We start from the raw sequence: 20,541 nt of genomic DNA, 5'->3' as shown, positions 1-20,541 counted from the left end.
CTTTCACATCAGATCTCTTTGATAGTACAAGGAAACTGTCAAGCCTTTTTTAATAAGTGTTGTCTTGCTGATGGCTCACTGAAGCTGTAACAAATTAAGTATACTTGAGCAAAATGATACATGTATTACCTGTCCACATACTGCCCACCTTTATTTGAATAAACAGGGAAAGAGGTAAGGAATCTCTCACAGGTGGGTACCTTACAACATAAGTGCCTTTTACAAGCTGGAACTTGATTGTGCTTAGCTTCTTCCTTGCTATCTTTGCACTACCAAAGCACTTGGCTTGTACTAAACAGTCTAACACCCTATAAAAGTTTAAAGCTGCAAATGACAAATGTGTTCTCCCACTTATTTCTTGGAGGAGGCAGGGAGTATCTTCTATCATAAGTATCTTCTGAATAAGCTCAGCTGAAAACTACAAACTATTTCTTCCACCCCTGTATACGCAGAACCAATGCTACAGCCCTCTTCTTGCCTCCTTGTATAGGTGCACGATGATGGTGGTTTTCTTTGCCTGGTCTGTTAAGACCAGGATGTCTGGCAAGTGTCCTTGCTGGGCTGGCAGGCAAATTCCTCTTTGCTAACCCCACTCTTAGGTGGAAGTTCCCCTAAGGAAAGGGGAGACACTGGTTACATAGTCTTCTACAGAACTGACAGATCCCAGCCACCTTCCACAAAAGGTATGGAAAAGTGGTAAAAGATCCGTATAAATAAAAAGAGCAATTACTTTCTCACTAGGGAGAGACTGGCTTGGATAGAACTCAGCCTAGTTCTACTGGCATAAAACTTAATATTTATTGAAAACTACTTAGGACAGTCACAGTGGATACTGTGCAAGGCCTCAGTCACCTGTGGTGCGAGTCCACTGCTCTAGCAGAGCACACAACAGATCCCTGTGTATCACTATCAGTGTGCAATGGAGATACCTAATTAAGGCTAGAAGCGGATTTGTACAAAGCACTGGATGCACGGTGCAGTCAGCTTTATCCTGCCCCCTGTGCCCAGGGACTCGCTGTAACAAAACCTATACTCACTCTCACACACGTGTACATGGGAACAGGCTCTGGCTCCACATTCCAAGTCAGTTCTATATAAAGTGGTAAGCGCACTTGAAACAAAGAGGCAGCAGCTGCTCTACATTCACCCAGAAGGCCAGCTGATGAGACTGTTGTTATCAAGGTATAGTCTGTAAGGAATCTGATTCCGCTGGAAGATCTGATGAGGCTTGAAGGTGATGAAGAGCTGAAGTCAGGTGCCTTTGTGAGCTCGCTCTTCAACGTACAGCTGCATCTGGAGGAGAGAAACAAGCATCAATTTTCTGCTTCATATCCAGGTAGGTGAATGGAGAAAAGTTTGCGGTAGGCCGAACAGGAATTTGTACCTTCCACCATAACCAGACTTCCTATTTCATTAGGAAATGTCTTGCCCTGAGATTACTGACGCAGCATCTGCCAAGCCTAAGCTTCTGCTCAGTGTTGTTAAGCTGTTATTCTATGGATAACTGCACAACTGGCATCAGAACAGACAAAACTTAAAGCTACTATGGTTTTGGCCACCTCCTGGGCGAGTGCTTTGCTCACCTTTAAGATATCAGATGTCATAGTCTTCAGTGGAATAAGCCGTGGGTCATGCATGTGCACATCTTGTTCATCAGCAAGGATCCATGGGAAATCCTAGGGGAAAGAACACAAGGTGCTTTATTAACATAGAGGCTGGCTGACACTGCAAGATGATCTTTCTCAGCACTAGGTCGGCATTAAATAAATGAGCTAGTGGCTGAGGGAAGAAACAAACAAGTGGTTGTTGAAGGTAACTCAAGAGCCTCCCCTAAAAGCATAATTTAAACCCTTGTACAGTTCTCGGCCCTAAGGCTCAAGCTACAGTTCTTATGCGCCGCCCAGTTCTCTGCATTGATTTCTGCACCATAATTATAGCATATTTAAAATATTAACTCACTTCTAAGGAGTGAGGTGTCACCTTTGGGTAAATAAAATTTTATCTGTGCTGAGCCAGCATGCTCTACTTATTACATCAGCATTTAATTGCAACTCCAAAATGCTCATGGCATGGATTTACCTGTTTAACAAAAGCTGTCCTGGCTTGCAAGTTCAGAGAGTTGTTTACTATGGTATCAGTTTCATTACTAAGCAGTACAGAACAGGCTTCCCTTCTGAAACAACTTTCTATTTCCTTAGCTTTATTGCCTGGGTCTTAAGATACCCAAAATAACTTTGTGTGGATGGTGGGGACTGCTTCCTTGTCTGTAAGCGAGGATGCTTAGGTAAAATCTTTGTCTTAGAAAGAGCTATGCACAATTTCTTGAAAGATAAATGGTTTTGTACAACTAAAACCTACTGGTTACTTAAATCTTAGCCTTCCCTGGAAATATATATTAAAGAATCATCCATCTACATATAGTAGATATGGGATCAGGGCTCAGTTTTACTAAGATTTGAAGTAAAGTATCTATAGCTCAGGGTACTGAAGGTGACAGAGCTGGCATTATGCACTAAGTATCAATACAATCTAGTTGAGGCATCAAAGCAGCTATTGTCTGTGACCTGTGGCTAGTGTCCGAAGGCACTCAGGAACCTTGCTGGCATAGGCCTTTTTAACACACTCAAAAGGCACTTGTGAAACATATCATATGAAGTTAATATTCAAAATGTTCTAGCACCCTTAAATTAGAAATTCCAGAATTCCTTAACTTCCATTCTTTGTTCTGCAGCTCTTGCATACAATCAGGCAGCCAAAGATGCTCACCTTTATCACCTGAATCTTTTCCATGTTCCGTGTGGCTGCCTCCCGTGTGTGAACTAGGACTGTGAAGGTGCAACCTGCAAGAGAAATGGCATGCGCCAGCTCAGGGGACAACCAGTAGAGAGGATTCAGACACTACCTATACTTAAGTGATGCCACGCTTTGGGCCACACAAACATGCTTACCTGGGGGGTTGTTGTCAAGTACAGCATCGCATACACTGATCTTCAGGATGAAGGCACGGAGCAACTGCTCCACATGAGACAGCAGGGACTCTGAACTGTTGAGGAGACAGTTGTTATGTGCATGCAGCAAAGTACTGTGACTCGGAGTTGCTTCCAGAACATAGCTGCAGAAGCAAGCCGTGGGTGCCACGGGCAGGCAAACCAGGACACTTTACCTAATGGAAAGAAGAGGTGGCTGGGTGATCTCAAAGACAAATCTCTCCACCGGGTGGTGCTCTTTATCCAGGATTACAACTACAACTTTTTCCACATCATTCTGCAAGAACAAATACAGTTAGAAAAAGCCCTCCCTTTAAACAACCCTAATTTTCCACCCTCACTGTGCCTCAGGTACTTCCCACAATAGGATGACACAGCACTAGCAGTTATCCAGACCTTTCGCCCTGTTACGATTATACTGACTGATTAGAAAAATATAATAGCAAAGCAACACCACAGATGTTAAACTGCTAGTTTATCTCAAAGTCCTAGGACTAGAAATGGTAGTAAATACTACAGTTCTCTAGATAGTATTTTGGAAGAAAGAAGTAAACAGTCATCTTACTGTATCACTTGGGAATGGATGATGAGAGCTAAGTTCACATATGGTTAGACCATTCACCAAATAGAACAGCTCTGTACTACTGCACTGCATAAATTCCTATTTCTACCTAAATATGTATTATAGTGTCTGTAAGGAGCCGAGTGCCAACCCTGCTTGCATCCTACATCATGCAATGTTCTGTACGGCTGTTCCTTTCCCTCGCCAAACCTCGATTTCAAACCTACCTTTGCTTTCACATGTAGCCCTGTTGGCTTACAACAAAACTGCTCTCTTGAGCGGGTCCTTAAACTTAACATTTTGGTTTTGAATACATTTAAGTTGGTTTGTAGGACAGTATAATTGAAAATATATAGGTGTATAGCCTCATGTCTATGCATCAGGTACAGCTAAATGCCAGTACTCAGCAGTAAGGTATAGTGCCTTAACTGCAAGGAAAAGTTATGGATATTATGTTTTGTCTTTGTCACTGATTTTATAAACTGGGTCTGTGTATGGTAAATTTGTAAATAAAAATTAAAAAGTACTTGGTTTTCTTTTTTCTGTCAAATTATTTTCAGGACACTTGCATGGTCCGGGTCCTTTATATGGTCTCACCTTCTCGAGCAATGGCTTCACGCAGTGCAGTGTGTCCTGGATATACCGATTCAGCTCCGGGTGGCAGGACATCTGCGGCAAATACAGTGAATAGTTAGTGCTGTGTCCTGATGTGAATCAGGCCAGTACTGAACAGGAAGCTGTAGAGAGAACTGCTTGTGTGTTGCAGGGCATTGGATTTGTGCTTCAGATGGAATTTCTCACAACTAGGTTCCCAATTCAAACAGTAACTCTTTCATGGAAGGGTCAATTAGCTGAGCCTCATTCAGCTCATTAACTGAACTGGTACACTGATCTTTGCAGTTATATTATTCCCCATACCCCTGCTAGCCTGGAAGCTCCTAAACAGCATTACATACACTACAAATACACCTGTTGAACCATCTTTCTCTCCTAGGCATCATGCTTTCATGTTACACTTCTGCGCATAGCTAGAGAACTTCTACAGCTGTTACCTGTGATCTGCTGGTTCTGTGCAGAGGGCTATCTATCTTCAGCTGAAGGGCTGTTTTCCTCTCTACAAGCAACTAAATTCTCTGAACATTAGTTTGCACATTAAGAGAACTGCAGTGACTTAGCAGGGGTCAGTTAGCACACACCAGAATAAACTATTTTGCTTATCTACATAGCTATCTACTTTCATGAAAATCTCTCACCTGGACAGGTACATTGTATTTTTTTCTCTTCTGAAAGATCCCAATAGGGTAAACCTCTCTGACATACAGGATGAGGTGAACAGCCACTTCCAGAAATTCTGAAAGAACATCTGCAACAACTGAAGAACAAAAGAAAGAGGTGAAGTGGGCTAGGAGAGGGAAGCATACAGAGCAATACAATAGGACCTTTTTCCCTGCATAAATTTCTCTTCCTTCCCCTTAGCTACTGACAGCTTAGGGGTAGAGTGACACGCCAAAATAAAGCTGGCTTTGTCTTCACAACACTCCCATAAGCTCCTGTGGAAACGCAGCGCCTTACAAGCATACCCGTGTACAGCACAACACATTACCTTGTCCAAAGTTAAGGTCCTGCCGCGTGATAGTGGTCATCTTTCTAGGAACCTGGAAGAAATCACACAATGAGTGCTCTTAACATAGCTTATGGTGCCATCCTGCTTCCCTAGTGCCTCGGAGCCTAGGCCACTGTACTGTCTTCTGACCTAGCAACAAGTATACAAATGGCCATGACAAAGCCAAAGGCCCACTGGGAAACATTTAAGCATTTAAGCACCCTTCATTCCAACAGCATGGGCTTGGAAATCACAAGCAGTGGAAAAAAAAAAAAAAAAAAAAAAGAGCATCTTTGCTGTGTTCTGGATCAAACCTTGACAGTGTTAATTATTCATGATTTAGTTTTTTTTAATGGAGTTTTCTTCTTAACAAAAAAAGAAAACAAAATAAAACAATGAAAGTCAGTCAATGGGTCCAGTTTGCAGATCTTCATTGCCTGTCTCCCTTTTTAATGCATTTTGCAAGGACTAGAGAATTAAGATTTATGGAAGTTTAAACAACAATTTTTAACAGCACAAGAAACATAGTATTTGTTTTTAAATAGCCACAGAACTGGTCTAGTAGCTTAACATAGCCCACAGTCTTTTCTAACCCGTATACCGTATTTTAACACAGGAATATCTCAGTTTTATGGGTTTGTTCTCACAAAACCATTATGAAACATAAGCAGTGTTTCATGCCAGGATCTACATCTTCCACTGGAACTACACAACACAGCCAAACTCCAGAGAGCCACAAAATTAATTTAACATGGAATTTGTCACATGAATTTGTGATAATTATTCAGGGCAACACAATAGATGGCCAAACTGAATATCATGTACCAACAATCAAACAGCAGACACTGAGGTTCAACTTTCCTTATATAGTTGAGTCAATACCCTACATATCCATGTTTTAAGCTAGTGTGCACCATTTCCTATCACCCACTTAACTTGTTTCATTATTTTATCCACGCTCTTTATAAGCATGCAAACTCTAACCACTACCAGTGCCACTGTTCACACATAGCATGCATCTTTAACTGCCTCCAGGCAGACTGTGCCTCCCTTTGATAACACAGGTTTCTTACACAGGCCTCTGACAAATCACAGACAATCTGCTCAGCTGTTCAGCTACTGATTTGCAAGTTGTTTCAGCTGCAAGGAAACATTCTCTTCTCCCTTTTTAAAATTAGAATCTAATCACTGTACAAAAAGGCCCCTAGAATATTAATGACCTGCTGAAATAAAAAGAATTAAGACACTTGAACACTTTCTAGAACCTCAGCCACAGTGACTATCAAATTTGTATGAAAAAATCTGTATCAGAGCAGCATAAAGAATCTATGTTTTTTTAGAGGTCTAAGTTCACATCCTCACCCCTGGTCTAAGCACCATATACTTAATACTCTTCAACTTAAGGTTTTGGAGTAACTGACCGGAGCAATATTGCAGTTAGCAGAACCCCATCTACTTGTTTGAATTTACCCATATACCCATATGGGTACCCCATATACCTACAAAGGCAGTTTTCAGAAAAAGTGGTCCTGTCTTTTCAGCATAATGCAGAGTACTGAAAGATGGCAAGGAGTAGGTGCCAGGAAAAACACTGCACTTCCTTCATGATGCTTTTTGAAAGTTAGTAAACAGTTATTGGAGAAATTTCAAAAAGAGCTGGGAAGCAAAGGAGATGAGTATCATGTAATTTGCAATATAGCATTTTCTAAGCGATGATGCCTGTCACACAGGTTCCCAAGCTAACTCGGCACAACCAGCACTGGCCGCCTGCACCGCCCTCGCTCACGCCAGGCCTCGGAGTCACGGCTCCAACAGAGCAGGGGGAATCACCAAACGAACCTCTTGCCTCCCGCCCTCGCACACCAGTTTCTCTGACCACTGCACACACGGAAGGACAACGCCTTTCAGGAGCGACAGGGCTACTTTTTGGCGGCTCTGCCTCACCAGCCCTCAGCAAATAACATTTATTTCAGGATTTCAGCCTGTGCCTTTGAGCCCATGCCCGTGCCTCAGCGCAGCGCACCGCAGCGCAGCGCTCCCCTCGCCCCCCCCTCCCCGCGCAGCCCTCCGGCCTCCCTTGCCCAGGCTGCCCCAGCACAAGCGCCCGCACCGTCTCCAGGGCCCCCGGCGGCCGTTAACTGCCCTCCCGGCGGCCGTTACCGCCGCGCTCGCGCGCCGCCGACCGTTGCTCCCCGCAGCCTGGCGGGCGGTGGCGCGGTCGTGTGACGTCAGGGGCCGCGGCGGCGGCGCCGGGCCCTAGCGCCCCCCGGCGGCGGGAGGAGCGGGGTGCCGGGGGTCCGGGTCCCGTCCGGGCCCCCTGGCCGAGCTCCGTGACCGCAGCTCCCTGCGCGGCAGCGGGGCTGGGGCGCCCGGCACCGGCGGACGCTGCGCCCTCGTGGCCGTAGCGTGGCCGTAGCGTGCGGCAGCCGCTGCGAGGAGCGGGGCCGCCGGGTCCGGCCGCGCAGGTGAGCGGGGGCCGCCGCGCCCCGGGCCGGCACCTCCGCGCCTTTGTCTCCTTCCTTTGTCCGCCCCGCTCCCGGCCCGGGACAGGGGCTGCGGCTGCCGCCACCGGCCCCGCGGGGCGCCGGGCTCCGGGAGCGCCCGCCCGGCGCCGCCTCGCCCGCGCTGCCCCTCGGCACCGTGCACCCGCCGGCACCCCCCGCCCCACGCACCCGGGCAGCCCCCCGCGCCTCCCACGCCCCAGTCCCCCGGGCTTCCCGGCGTCCCCGGTCCCTCTCCACATTCCCCCACTGCCGCCCCCTGTCTCCTCCTCCTCCTCCTCCTCCGGGCTCGCACACCCGCCTGGCAGATCTGCCTCCCCGCCCGCCGCACGCACAGCCCAGCCCAGCCCAGCCCTGCCCTGCCCCGCCGGGCTCAGCCCATGCCGAGGAGCGGCGGACAGGTAGGCAGCGCCGCGCTCGCCTCGCCCCAGCCCCGCGGCTGCGCCGGTGCGGGCTCCAGCGAGCCCTTCTCCCCGGGCGTGCGCAGGGATGCGGGGCTGGAGGTGGCTTTCCCGCTGCCCCTGCGCCGCGGGGGGGGGGGGGGGGGGGGACACAAAGGCCGGGGGCGCCGGGCGCCCATCGCCGCCGCCGCCGGGCTGCCGCCGGGTCGCCCCCGGTGCGCGGCGGGCTGGGCGGGGGCCCGCAGCGAGGCGGCCGGGGCCGCGCCGGGGCCAGCGCTATTGCCGCCGTGCCGGTGCGGCGGCGGCGATGTGCAGCGCCGTGCGCGGCGCGGGGCGGCTTCGCGCTCGCTCCCCGCCAGCCCCGGCTCCTTCGGGGGCTACTGCAAGCAGCCTCCCGGGGGCAGCTCTCACCTTCCCTGGGGGCAAAGCCGCCGCGGACAGGGGCACCGCGCCCCTTGCTCATCCCAGGTACGTCCCGGCTCCGAGCCAGAGCCACAGTGGGAAGCGGCCAAGAGGCGCGGGCAGCTTTTCCCACCGAGGTATTGTGCTTGCAGAGCCCTGCGCTGCCGTGCGCCCCGGGTACCCGCGGGGTGTTCGCTGCTCTTCTGCTGGTAGAAGTGAGATCGCATTGCTGAATTAAACCATTTTGGCATCAGTTAATGGCTTATTACAGCCGATAATTCATCATGTAGGATTTAAGTGACATTTATCCAATTCACAGCCGAAGTATTCCATCAAACAGGGGGTTTAATGGAAATGGTTTTGTACTCTCATCTCCTCTCCCTTTGCAGAAGGAGGCATTAATCCTATACAGCTTGGTTCAAAGTGGGAATGACATATGAGAAAAAAAATGTTGAAGGCACAGCCTAAATGTTCTGCCACTTGGGGATATACCCACTTCTCCCCCCAGTGAAGACTGGGCCAAATCTGCCCCCCTCCTCCCACGTCACACTAGCGGGCACTTTCCAGCCGGGTGAGCAATGACCTTTCCTATTGATTGTGTCTCATTTGTCACTAGGCATTGTGCATTAAACCGGGGAGTCTTCTCTGCTGCACTGACAGCAAGCGACTATATCTCAGATGCTAATCTCAGACTCATTGCTATTTTAATCTCATTATTTGGTAGAGGAGACTCTGTTTGATAGCAGGTCGCCAGTGATGGCTGTGTCAGCCACTCTGCGAAGTCCCAGCAGGAAGCAGAGCAGAGGGTACTGCATATTAATTCATATACCCCTCTCCCACTTCAATGCTGTGACTTGCTGGGCAGTTCTGTCCTGGAGGGTGTTGGTGCTGCACCCTCCGTGCTCATGCACTGACACTGAGAGCAGTGATGCTCCCTGTGTGGGTCAGATTAGCCACAAGAGAAAGGGTGACAGCTTTATGGCTCAAGGTGAGAGGCAAACAGTGAGATGAAAGACCTGTGAGATACTCAGCATCCATCAGAGCCAAAGTGCTGGAGCTTAGCAATGACTTAATGAGAAGTATACAACTGCCAGGCTACTCTGCAAAAGAAAGTATTTCCTTGGTCATGCTGTGTGGATAAGCCACTTGTAACCTGAGTGATCAGGAGGGCAGTGAGTCCCAGTTGCAGCCCTTTATCTAATGGCAAATGAGCCATATTTCTTGTGGTCACTGATTGTGGGTTGTCCCAGGCCATGTTCTGTGAAGAACAGGGGCAACTACAGCTGCCCCACCCCTGCCTTCCACAGGCCTAACTCTCTATGTCCTGTCTCTTGTGCCACTAGTGCAACCAGCGCAGAGAGTAAACCTGAAATTGGCCCTTTCTACTGTCCAAGCGGTGTTTAGTAATGGCAAAAAGTGAGAGAAAATGACACAGGCAAAAAGAAAACAGATATCTCAGAGGGAGTTGATGGAATCCAACAGGTTAAGCCTATATATCTGCACAGGGGAATGCTTTTACACCAAAAGCTGTCATGAGGGACAAGGGAACTATGGGGTCAGATAAATATGAAAGGCAGAGTAGGGAGAAAAAGTGACAAAGGATAAAGGCAACTTGAGAAAACAAGAGGGTAGTGCTGAAGAGGAATCCAAACAGACTGGAGATCTGTGAGCCGGAGGCTCTGCCAGGTCTGAGGATGCCTGGGACAACAGGGAAAAATTATTCTTTATAAAGTCAGCGTGCAATAAATGCTGGAGACAAGAAAAGTGGTATTACTTTCTCCCAGGGGAAAAAGAAAAAAGGATGGATGTAAGATTTCCTGTCTAGTTTGGGGGGCCATAGAAAGCTGAGGGGGTGGATTCCTTGGAAATGTGAAGGTCTATTGACAGATTGTATATGAAGCTCCCCAGCATTTGCCTCCAGAAACAGAAAAACAGATGGAAAGAAACCCAGCAGGGAAGTCAAATCTCATTTATCTACACAATGCCATCCTCCTGGCTCCAGCCAGCTCTCTGCATGTCAGCTAGCATAGAGCCTACCCCTTCCATTCTGCTCCAAGCCTTCCCAAGCCCATCCATCACCCTATGGCTTCTTATTTACAGGGAGCCTGGCACACAAAGCTGGGTTCATTGTCTATCATCCTGCCACTCATGCACGACATACATGTAGATGCACATACACTTTTTCTGTTGCTGCAGCTTGAGATTGTCTGGTGTTCAGAAAATCTTTATGCACCCCTGCCAAAGCCTGAGCTTACCAAAGCCGAAGAGATACCAGGCCCAGAGTTCAGGCTTGGGGCTAGCTTGGTTCAGCCCCTGAGTAGGCAAACGGCATCATTTGTGGTCTGGGATGATAAAGGATCTTGATATTCTGTGTGTCTGGGTTCAAGAGTTTTAGATCTCTTTGGTTTTACAAAAGAACATACATGAAAGGATAAGGAGAGGACTGTCAGGTATCCTGTGGTCATATGGTCAAATATATGAATGAATGTAATTGATCTGGTGTCCCTACTTTGTCAAACACAAAGCAAATGCAGCAGGGGCAGTGTCAGAACCTACTTATCCACAAAGGTGACAGAGTCGTATTTGTAGAGGGAAAAGATGCCTGAGTTTATGTATACTAATTCAGTACAGGTTGCCTTGCAGAACTACAAGCAGAGTAACACTAATTATATCAATGAGTCTACAGGAAAGTTGCCCAAGATGCAAAAAATCTAATTTTGCATGGATCAGAACTAGTGGCTGAGAGACAGCATAGCCCTGAAACTCATTTATCAGCCCTGAGCCTGCATCACAGGTAGCTCTAAAGCCTTATCTTTGCTTGACACATTCTCCTGTTAGTAGTCAGATTTGTTACCTCAAGAGGCAGGTGGTTCATATTTCTGGGAGACATGCAAGGTGCTAGGATGAATTAGGAGGATCTAGGTCTGGTAATGTGGAGAACTATAGGAGCAGCTTAGCTTGGCAAATGCTTTGGCTTTTTCCTTTATTAATACACCAGCTCTAAGAAGAGGATGAAAGCTGGTCTTGATGTAACATGCTTTTGTTTTAGAGCAGTTTGGCAAAGGTACCTTCTTACAGGGCCAAGCTTCCCTCTGCCAGGTATGTGTCTCAGCTCAGGGCAGGATTTCACCTTCTGCAGAAAAACTGGACCACCAGAGTGAGGCCATTTCTGTCAGGACACCACCAAGCGGCTAGCACTGGCTTCTCTGTGCACTAGGGTCCTGAGAGAGGGGAGAGTGGAGTTTGCTTTGGAGCTGGGACATCTGGAACCTGAGCACTGAGGAGAATCAGAGCTGCTGTTGCGTAGTCTAGCTGCCTTTTGAACATGTCAATTTTCTAGCTTCTGTAGTGCAATCAGGAGGCGGTAGAAAGAGGTTTCTGAAGTTATTACATGCACATCGGGTTACTGAGACAGGTGGTTGAGAGAAGACTGGGGCACTGCCTTCTGAGGCAGTGCAGAGGTGAGGCAACACATGTGCTGCACTTTCACACTGTGTCATTCCAACAAGATGGCTGGGCATCTTAAACAAATGCCCCCTGCACTTTGAAGTAGACATTCTGTTTAACTGCTCTGCAGCTTTTAGCTATTTTCTAGCTCCTACAAGAAGTCAGTATCTGCAGCTAATGTGTCTGTCAGGTTCATCATCAAAGGGCTTGTCTATGTGTGACTGATTCGTGAGGTTGGAGGCACGTGCCTCACATTTGCTTTGCACTTGTTCTCTCCTTTTGGCATTTTGCCTACAGATAAAAAGGTAAGATGCTGTCTCCAGCTCTTTGAGTTGTTCTGTGTGTTGCCTTGATCCAGCTGGTTTGCTCTGGCTTTTAAAGAGAAAATCCTAAGAAAAAAAACCACATAGTGGATGCAGAGCTTTGGTTTAGCTTGGTTGCTATTTGTTCCACTGGTTTTGAAGCAGGAACTTCAAGTGCTTTGCTAATGGATTTAGCTGTCAGTCTGGTTTTCCTTTGTACCAAGTAGCTGCCAGTGAAATACTGTTTTGCAGTATTATGCCTTCAGCAAATGAGAGACCAAGTACCTCCCAAATCAGTCCTCAGCTCACAATTTGTTGTCTTTTGTGGCCAGTGGAAGTCTCTAACTTGCGCAATGTCCCAAAGCCAGGTCTCTTCGCACAAACCCAGGCATGAAGAGTCCCTTGAAAATATAGCACTGAAGCAGAATGAATGAGAATACTCTGCATCCACTGTGCAGAGGGACTCCAAGTGTTCTCTGGACTTAAACTACCCTCCTAGTGATCGTGTCACCTGCAGGGCGAGGTGAAGTGACTTGTGCACGATCAAGGAAGGAAAGTGGGATAATGCAGGGAGAACCTGGCCTGCTTCCCTGCCCCTTGATCTAAGAGCAGCATCCCCTGCCCCAGCAGGAGATTTGTTTCCCTGTTACAACATGAGATATCAACACAAAGTTTCCAGTGCTTTCTCTTCCCTTGGCCACTTTTAGCTGCTCTGAAGCAGTGTTTTTTTTTTTTTTTTTTTTTTTTTTTTTTGTGTGTGTGTGTGTTTGTGTGTGTGTGTCTCCGTGTGTGTGTGTGTGTGCGTCTGTGTTTGTATCTGTGTCTGTGCATGTGCGCCTGTCCATCTTGAGCTGCTCAAGGCTGTTGTTGTTGCCAGTCCTGCGAGGCCACCATCTGCTTCCAGTTCTGTTCATCTTGACATCTTCATTGCAAAGAAACCAGCTGTGAGGTGGGGGGCTGGTGCCAGCCAGGTCCAGGATGCCAACCTGGCAGCAAGCAGCCCCAGCCTGACAGCTGGTGCTGTGCAGGCGCTGTGGGGGCTCTGGCCTGCAGGAGCCAGCATCCCCAGCCCCTCAGATGGCAGGCGTGAATGGGGGGGGAGGTCTAGTCAGGAATCAAAGGGGAATGTCCCACTGATTGATGGCCCTCATTTGCATATGAAACTGGGAATCTCATCCCTGCAGGCCCTGCACATGTGTCTCAGCTGCTATAGCCAGGGCTGGGAAAGGAGGACATAACCAAGGAGGGAATAACTCCCAGCTCTGGACACATGAACTACTGCTTTCACCTAGGTGCCCTCAGTCTTAATCTTGGCAGTCTTTGCAGTTCCTGCAAGTTGTTTTTTTTTCATTTTGTTTTTTACTTGCAGGTGAGGCAGAGCACCCAGGATTATGGCATCTTTTTCCAACTCCTTCTCCCCTTTCCTTTTCCTGTGCATACTGGCTCTTTCTGACATCAGCCTTGCAGTCTCCCTGGACCCTGGCACAAAGCTCAAAAATGTCGCAGAGAACAACAACCACCTTCAAAACCAAGAGCTGTGGCCACAGCAGCCCAGAAGTGGGCACCACCACAAGCATGGATTGGCCAAGAAAGAGCAGGTCCATGCCATGCCTTCTAGAGGGCAGCCAGGCGGGGAGGAGGCCCTCAGAACGGGGAGTGGAGCTCCAGCCATGGAAGAGCTGGCAGCGGTAGGACAGCCTGCAGCCCTGAAACAGGATAAGGATGCGTTCCTGGGTTTTGAGTTCCCATATCCTGAGAGGGAGAACCAATCCCCCGGGTCTGAGAGGGGAAAGAAGCAGAACCGAGAGCACCGGCGGCACAGCCGCAGGGACAGACTGAAACACCACAGAGGTATTTGAGCTCCAAGGGAAGCTGTGGCTGTTGGGTCACTTGAAATGAGTGTCGCTTGTATGAGGGCAAGAAGATGCAGCTGTTATTGAGCCATATGGGTGTGTGGAGGGTGTGGGATGTGAGCCTGCTCTGGGGAGAAATCTGCCAAACAAAAGAGGCACAAGAAAAAAGGGAACTCCAGAATCAAGAGTTTTTCCCTGCTGACTGCAGTTTTGTGAAAATGACCTGGTTTACCTTATGGGGGGAGTTCTGAAAGTTCCTGGGACTGAGATTTTGTTTTATGTTTTTGGGTGGCCTGCTTTGTTTTTTTCTGCTTTTCAGCAAATGGTTCAATTATGAACAAACATGTCCAAGTCATGCTTAATCTCTCCACTGATTTCAAAACATGACCAGAACTAGAAATAATAAAACAACCTGACTTAGCTTGAAGACCGTTTTCTTCTCATCAGAGCCTGTATTCTTCTGTATTTCAGCCAAATTAAGTTAGAAAAATAAAGTTGTCTATAAAAATGTAACTTTTGCAGGTGTAAGATTGCACTAAAATGTTAGTCTTAAAATGTTGACAGTTTTTGAGTATTTTCTGTCACAGGTTGAGTTGTAGGTATATGTCTCTGGTATGATGTGCTCAGTGTTGTACATCTGTAGTCCCATCAAAGCCAGGCAATCTATGTCAGTCTACACCATTTGACAAGTTTGGTGTCTGTCCCTGACTTCCAGCTATCACTCCTCCCTGTTTCAGTAAAGAAGAACTCTATTATTTTCTCAGAGGACTAACTAAACAACTCCTGTTAAGCAATATAGAAGATCATGCAACAGACACTGGTTTGAAGCAATATTTTGCAGAGTACAAAGCAGATGTTTCATTGGTTTAACTTCAGGTATATATTTAAACTAATGCTTAGCAAAACCAGAGAACAGTCTGTGAATATATTCCTGGTTCAAGTTAGGTAGGTCTGGACATGAGCTAAATTCAAATCACTCAGTCTTAAATTGAAATAAGATGAATTTGCAGCTTAAGACATTGGTTTAAAAATGGCTAAATAGGTTCATTTTATATCCTTGAGCCCAGAGAACAAGGATTGTTCCCAAAACAATTGGCTGTCTATGTCTATAGCTTGAAGAAGTTTTGAAGATTCTCATCTTTCTTAGGAAGAAATCCATTGCTTCTTAGCCAGGATGTAGATATGTTTCAACAAGGTGCTATTATGTATGACTTGAGTATTTAAGAACTAAGATCCATCTACTCTGGACCCGATCTATCACTTTGATCTAATAGCACATGACTCTGCTTTGCACTGGTATAAATGGCAGTTCAGGGTGATGGAAGGTTGGCCAGTGGCTGGATGATATTTGGATTTCTTGATCTAAATCTTTTCATGGTGCACAGAAAGGAAGGTGAGAAAGCTAATGCTGCTGTACCTCTTGCCCCCTGCAGGGAAGACTCCTGATGTTGGGCCAAGTTCCCTGTACAAGAAGCCTGAAAGTTTTGAAGAGCAGTTTCAAAATCTCCAGGCAGAGGAGACTACAAGTCTGACTCCCACAATGCTTCACTTCACTGCACTGGAACTGGCAGCTTCCACAGAAGAGCCTCCTGTTCTTCCAGCCACATCACCCCGGTCACAGGTAAAGGGACAGCTAGCAACTGCATTGTACCTTTGATATAGGCAAAAATCTCCTGCTGCTAAGGTCTGGTTTCCTTTTTTTCACTTATAGATAAGTGTTTGCCTAAAACAAAAGCCCTTCCTGAAAATCAGCCCTCTACCTTGGAGACATCTAAACACCTCTTCTTCATAAAGAGCTCCTTTAGTTGTCTTTCTTCCTTCTCTTACTTCTTCCTTAGCTAGCCATGTTCATTCAGCTTCAAGGACCAGAGAGACAGCAGGAACACTTGCCTGGGGAGGCAGCATATCCTGATGTTCTTTACTGGCCTCTCTTCCTCACATAGAAGCAGTGAAAACTTCTCTCTTGATTTATGCTGCAACAAGAGAATGATGAATATTTTAGACAAGCTCATCCTTGAACTATTTCTCTTTGAAAATGAGATGACAAGAATCCCCAGTAGACAAGGCAAAGGAACTTGAGGCCTCATTAAGGTCTGAAAGCACCAGGAAAACTTGTGAAGACTTGAATACTGCTATAGACGTGCAATTGATAATCTATTTGGTTCTTTGTGGTCTGCAGGCACGCCTCAGGCAAGATGGGGATGTGATGCCCACCCTAGATATGACACTCTTTGACTGGACAGACTATGAGGACCTCAAACCAGAAATGTGGCCATCTGCTAAAAAGAAAGGTGCTATACTTCCACTGTTGACCTCCCTGTCCTCTTTCCCAAAGGTCATTCTCTAAGGCTTGGCCTATGGTTCGTGTTCACAGACATGCTGAAAGATGTAAGATCATAGGGGAAGTGGTAGAATGAGAGAGGAAGAGCATAATGCTGACTCTGTTTTGTGTTCTGTTTCAGCTTGTTTCTAGTTTTGGTTGGATAGGTTGAGGGTAAGGGGGAAATGATTAGACAAGGGGTTGAGAAGTAGGGAGGAGAAAAGCTAATGGTTTAGAGCTCTGACTCCTGAAGCCTGAGGCTATTTTCACCCTGGAACAATTCAGTTACCAAAATAAAAACACTAGTGTGAAATTTGCTATCAGCATCTGTTCTTTCCATAGAGAAACGCCGCAGTAAGAACCCCAACAGTGGGAATGAAACCCTGTCAGCTGAAGGAGAGCCATGTGACCATCACCTTGACTGCCTCCCAGGTCAGGAACAGTCTGACAGAGCCCCTTCTCCAAACATGAGATCGATGTTCTAAACATCAAACATGAGCCTAGGTTTTAGCATCAGTATCCTATTTTTTAATGCTGATGGAAAGTGGCATGCAGAGGGATGGGCAGAGACTCTCTGGGGTGTGTTCTGGGAACAGCTGATGTCTGTAATGTGGAGCTGTCATGGCTGTCAGTAGCTCTACACGGGGACAAATCAGCTATGCTGACCCCGCTTCTGTGTTGGCAGGCTCTTGCTGTGACTTACGTGAGCACCTCTGCAAACCACACAATCGAGGCCTTAACAACAAATGTTATGATGACTGTATGTGCACTGAAGGTGAGTTCAGCTTCATGTTCTCCCCTTTTTAGCTAGCTTAGTGATTAAGTGAGTTGCCTAGTACTAGTGGTTTGTAGGTAGAAACAGGAGACAAGCTTTGCTGTTCTTGGCCTTTCCCTATCATTGACTCACACTGTGACCTATGAGTCCTCTGGGATATCTTTGTTTTCCCTCCTGAAAATATGTATCCTAGTATCTCTAGAAGAAGCCCCAATATATTAACACCTCGGTGGGGCTTTGAAGTCTCACAGACTATAAAACCAATCAGACTACTATCCTCTTGTTTTACATGACCTTATGCCTAATAGGGCTCTCTGAGTTAATTTCCATTCAATCCATAGCAATTTTGTTGGCATGGGCAGGACACAGATTTCTGTTTCTTAAAACTGTTTCTGAAGAATCCACAGCAGCCCTTAATAGATGGCAGTTACAATATGAAGATGTTGAAAGGCAGTTTCCTAATCTGAATGTGTTCAAGATCTGCTCCACTCACTGGGTCTTCTCTGCTAGAACAAAACTCCTATTGCTAAGTTTCATGACCTGTGTAGGTACCTAGTAACTTTGACCAGGTCCCCTCACCTATTTTTCGCTCAGTTAAACAGACTGATTTCCTGGAAATAAGAGGCCTAAAGGATAGTCTTCACCTTGGGTGTGTTGTGCAACACTTGAAGGTCCTCATCAAAAAGGATCTTTTGATAGATTAGCCTAGAGAAATGCTTCTGCAAGTCTCATGAAGGCTGCCCCATGGCCCTGCTTTATATTTAAGCTAGTTACAAGTTGATGCCAAATATGCATCCTCTATAGCATAAAAAGATCCCCAGAGATGTAGAGTCCAGAAAAGATAGAAAAGCTACTTGATAAGAGCAGCGCATCTAACCTTGTGTGCTTTCCTTATGGGAAGCCTGACTGCCCGGGGGGATTGGTAATGAGGGGCAGAAATCCATCCTCAGGGTAGCCTGATCTCAACAAAGCCCAGGGACATGCACTCCAAAAGGCTGCTCAGTGACCTGTGACATTGCTGGGTCTCCAGTGTACAAGTACTCAAGGACAGTTTTATTGGCTGTCTCATTATAGATGCTATAAATCCTCAGCCTCCCCCGCTCTAGGGGTGCTAGCACTGTTGCTATCTGGTGTTTGCTTTGGAAGTAAATAGGATTGCAGTTTCTAAGATGATCAAATCAGTTCCTTCCGAGAACCCCAGTGATCCTTGGCTACTGAAAACTAGGGCTTTTGTGGGAGGCATATGCACACAGCTGTCCCAGTACAGCCCAACCTGCTATGCATTGTGTTTTAACAAAGTCAGACAAGAGACACCAAAAGACAAACATACCAGTACCAGAAACAGATGACTCTGACCAAAGGCTCCCATTCCCTCCCACTGTCATGGGAGGCTGTATAATGATGCCTTTTACAAATAAGATGTTTTTTCCTCAATGTTCATCAAAGCTAGATCAGATAACTTCCTTCAGACCCTGCACTTCTAGCATCGAAAACAGAGAAAATGAAGGACATCAGCAGTAAGCTTTGGAGCAGACTGGATAATACCACTTCAGAGTCTCCCCTCTTCTCCTGGTACTTCACCAAAATAAATAGCAAATGGAGCTCCCCAGCCATTGCTGCTCCACATTAAGTCTACAGTAATTTCCCAATGGAAAGATCACTTAGATAGTAATGGGAAGTAATGAGATGAGCTAAGCAAGGCTTCCTTAAAATCACTGGAATAATCCCAGGATAATTAATTGGTATTCCAAGAACTCAGTGAAACCTTATGTCTGGCCCAGTGAATTCCAAACAAGAACAGTGAGCCAAACAGAATAGAAAGGTCCAGAAAATAATGCACTCTCCCCTTCTCATTTGACATGGCCCAAGCTTCCTTGTCCTGGGACTGTCCCCTCTGTAGTGGGTTTTGTCATGAACTGAGGCTGGGAGCTAGTTGTGTGATGTTACCGCTACAGTGAGCCCTCATCCCTCTTGCTCACCATGTGTGCCTTTTCCATAGGGCTACGCTGTTATGCCAAATTTCACCGGAACCGAAGAGTGACCCGAAGGAAAGGACGTTGTGTGGAGCCTGAGTCAGCCAACGGAGATCAGGGATCATTCATTAACGTTTAGAAGGGTGGGACTCTATTTCCTGCCTGGAAGGTCTGGAGCTGGGGACAAACCATTTATACCTAGCAATGGGGATTAGAGAAAAAGTCAAGCAAATGATTGAAGCTGCAGGCTCTGAACATGCCAGGCTCCAACAAGATGGATGCTGGTGGTGACTTATGAATAGAGCAGTCTAAGTCTTTTCTATACCAAGACTGCTTTGCCCTCCCTTCCCTCAGCACACCCCTGCCATGCAGCTGGGTCCCCCTCTGCCAGTTAGCAGATGATCCTGACTGCCAGTCCAATGCCTTGAAGTAGGACAAAGGCACTTCAGTTGCTACACATCCTTTCAATGCAGGCAAGATATGAAAGATCCTTCAGGTCAAATGGTAGATGAGCTTGAGTTTTGCCCCTTAACTACTGCTTGAGAAGAGTGGTCGACGTCTGTTAAGGATCAGAGGTTCTTAGAGGATAGGAAGCTTGTAGCCTCTGGGTGCAAAGGTAGGAGATGAAGATGGATCAGCAGGAAACTGGCTGCCTAGGCGGGAGAGGACCCCCTGTTAGAGCTCTTGCTCTCTCCCTTGTTCATTGCTACAGACAGATATTCCCCAGCTGTTATACACTACCGTTTCCTACCTGTCTTCCTTGGGACTGTCAATTCCTACTCCTTTCTTCCTGTTTTGCTCCCAGAGAACCACCTGGTTTCTGCAAGGATACAGCAAGACATCCCAGCCTGCAGCTCTCACTCATTTGGTTATCCTGCCAAGTCTGTTATTTTTTAATGATTATTTTAGGAGCTTTCTGGGGAAGTAATAGTTTTCCTAGTGAGCCAAAAATAAAGTTTTTTGGTAATAGGAGATAGGAACAGACAGTTCCCTTGTAGTACATCCTGTGACATGTTGCATGTGCGTTTCCATGATATGTAAATAAAGTTATGATAGATACCCTTTGTGCAACTTTTCTGCTGCTTTAACTGCACCTAACCATGAGCAGGAGCCAGAAAAGCCTGTAGGAGAGAAGCACTGACTGCTTCAGGTAATCGCACAGAGCAACTGTGCCACTTGGTATGAAAATTTTTTCTGCTCAGACGAGATCCACGTGGGCTAGTATCCTCTACTCACATTGCAGCTAGCATTCAGTTTCTGCCTAGTACCATCCAGATGTTTAAATCTTCTTTAAATTAATACTAAGTTATTGACCTCATGATACAATGGGGCAACACAGGCTATGTTTAAACATATGTTTAAACGGGAAAACTGTTAGTTGATAAGAATATTCTTGTCTATTGCTATTACCTCAA

General features: G+C 46.8%; 2 protein-coding genes across 3 annotated transcripts; one reads left to right on the top strand and one right to left on the bottom strand.

Moving 5' to 3' along the window:
- Positions 1-125: 125 nt before the first annotated feature.
- On the bottom strand, positions 126-7,369 carry MAD2L2 (mitotic arrest deficient 2 like 2). The gene is made up of 9 exons (XM_062593747.1): positions 7,263-7,369; positions 5,153-5,204; positions 4,803-4,921; positions 4,147-4,218; positions 3,164-3,264; positions 2,949-3,043; positions 2,767-2,840; positions 1,584-1,676; positions 126-1,293 (listed from the first exon to the last, which is right to left on the bottom strand). Exons 2-9 carry the CDS (start codon positions 5,190-5,192, stop codon positions 1,252-1,254), a joined length of 636 nt encoding a protein of 211 aa, XP_062449731.1. The 5' UTR covers positions 5,193-5,204; positions 7,263-7,369; the 3' UTR covers positions 126-1,251.
- A 143-nt stretch (positions 7,370-7,512) lies between these two features.
- DRAXIN (dorsal inhibitory axon guidance protein) lies at positions 7,513-20,190 on the top strand. 2 transcript variants are annotated; one of them, XM_062593438.1, is made up of 7 exons: positions 7,513-7,617; positions 13,575-14,056; positions 15,492-15,679; positions 16,238-16,349; positions 16,721-16,810; positions 17,064-17,153; positions 19,153-20,190. In XM_062593438.1, the coding sequence occupies exons 2-7, from the start codon at positions 13,597-13,599 to the stop codon at positions 19,263-19,265; spliced, it is 1,053 nt and encodes a 350-aa protein (XP_062449422.1). In that variant the 5' UTR covers positions 7,513-7,617; positions 13,575-13,596; the 3' UTR covers positions 19,266-20,190. The 2 variants fall into 2 exon arrangements, with proteins under 2 accessions (XP_062449422.1, XP_062449421.1); XM_062593437.1 differs by lacking the exon at positions 7,513-7,617 and adding an exon at positions 7,984-8,054.
- The last annotated feature ends 351 nt before the right edge of the window (positions 20,191-20,541 follow it).

This window comes from Rhea pennata, chromosome 22, assembly GCF_028389875.1.
Source record: "Rhea pennata isolate bPtePen1 chromosome 22, bPtePen1.pri, whole genome shotgun sequence".
In the NCBI taxonomy this organism is placed as follows: domain Eukaryota; kingdom Metazoa; phylum Chordata; class Aves; order Rheiformes; family Rheidae; genus Rhea; species Rhea pennata.
Note: the sequence above shows the minus strand (reverse complement) of the source record. Positions and strands in the feature narration are given on the sequence as shown.

Coding starts and splice junctions, on each gene's coding strand:
- MAD2L2 (XM_062593747.1), bottom strand. CDS start 5,192: ATGACCACTATCACGCGGCAGGACCTTAACTTTGGACAAG. Junction 3,265..4,146: donor TGAAGCCATTGCTCGAGAAG/GTGAGACCATAT, acceptor TTGTTCTTGCAG/AATGATGTGGAAAAAGTTGT. Junction 1,677..2,766: donor AAAAGATTCAGGTGATAAAG/GTGAGCATCTTT, acceptor TCTTTCCCCTAG/GATTTCCCATGGATCCTTGC.
- DRAXIN (XM_062593438.1), top strand. CDS start 13,597: ATGGCATCTTTTTCCAACTCCTTCTCCCCTTTCCTTTTCCTGTGCATA. Junction 15,680..16,237: donor CCACATCACCCCGGTCACAG/GTAAAGGGACAG, acceptor TGTGGTCTGCAG/GCACGCCTCAGGCAAGATGG. Junction 16,811..17,063: donor TCACCTTGACTGCCTCCCAG/GTCAGGAACAGT, acceptor CTGTGTTGGCAG/GCTCTTGCTGTGACTTACGT.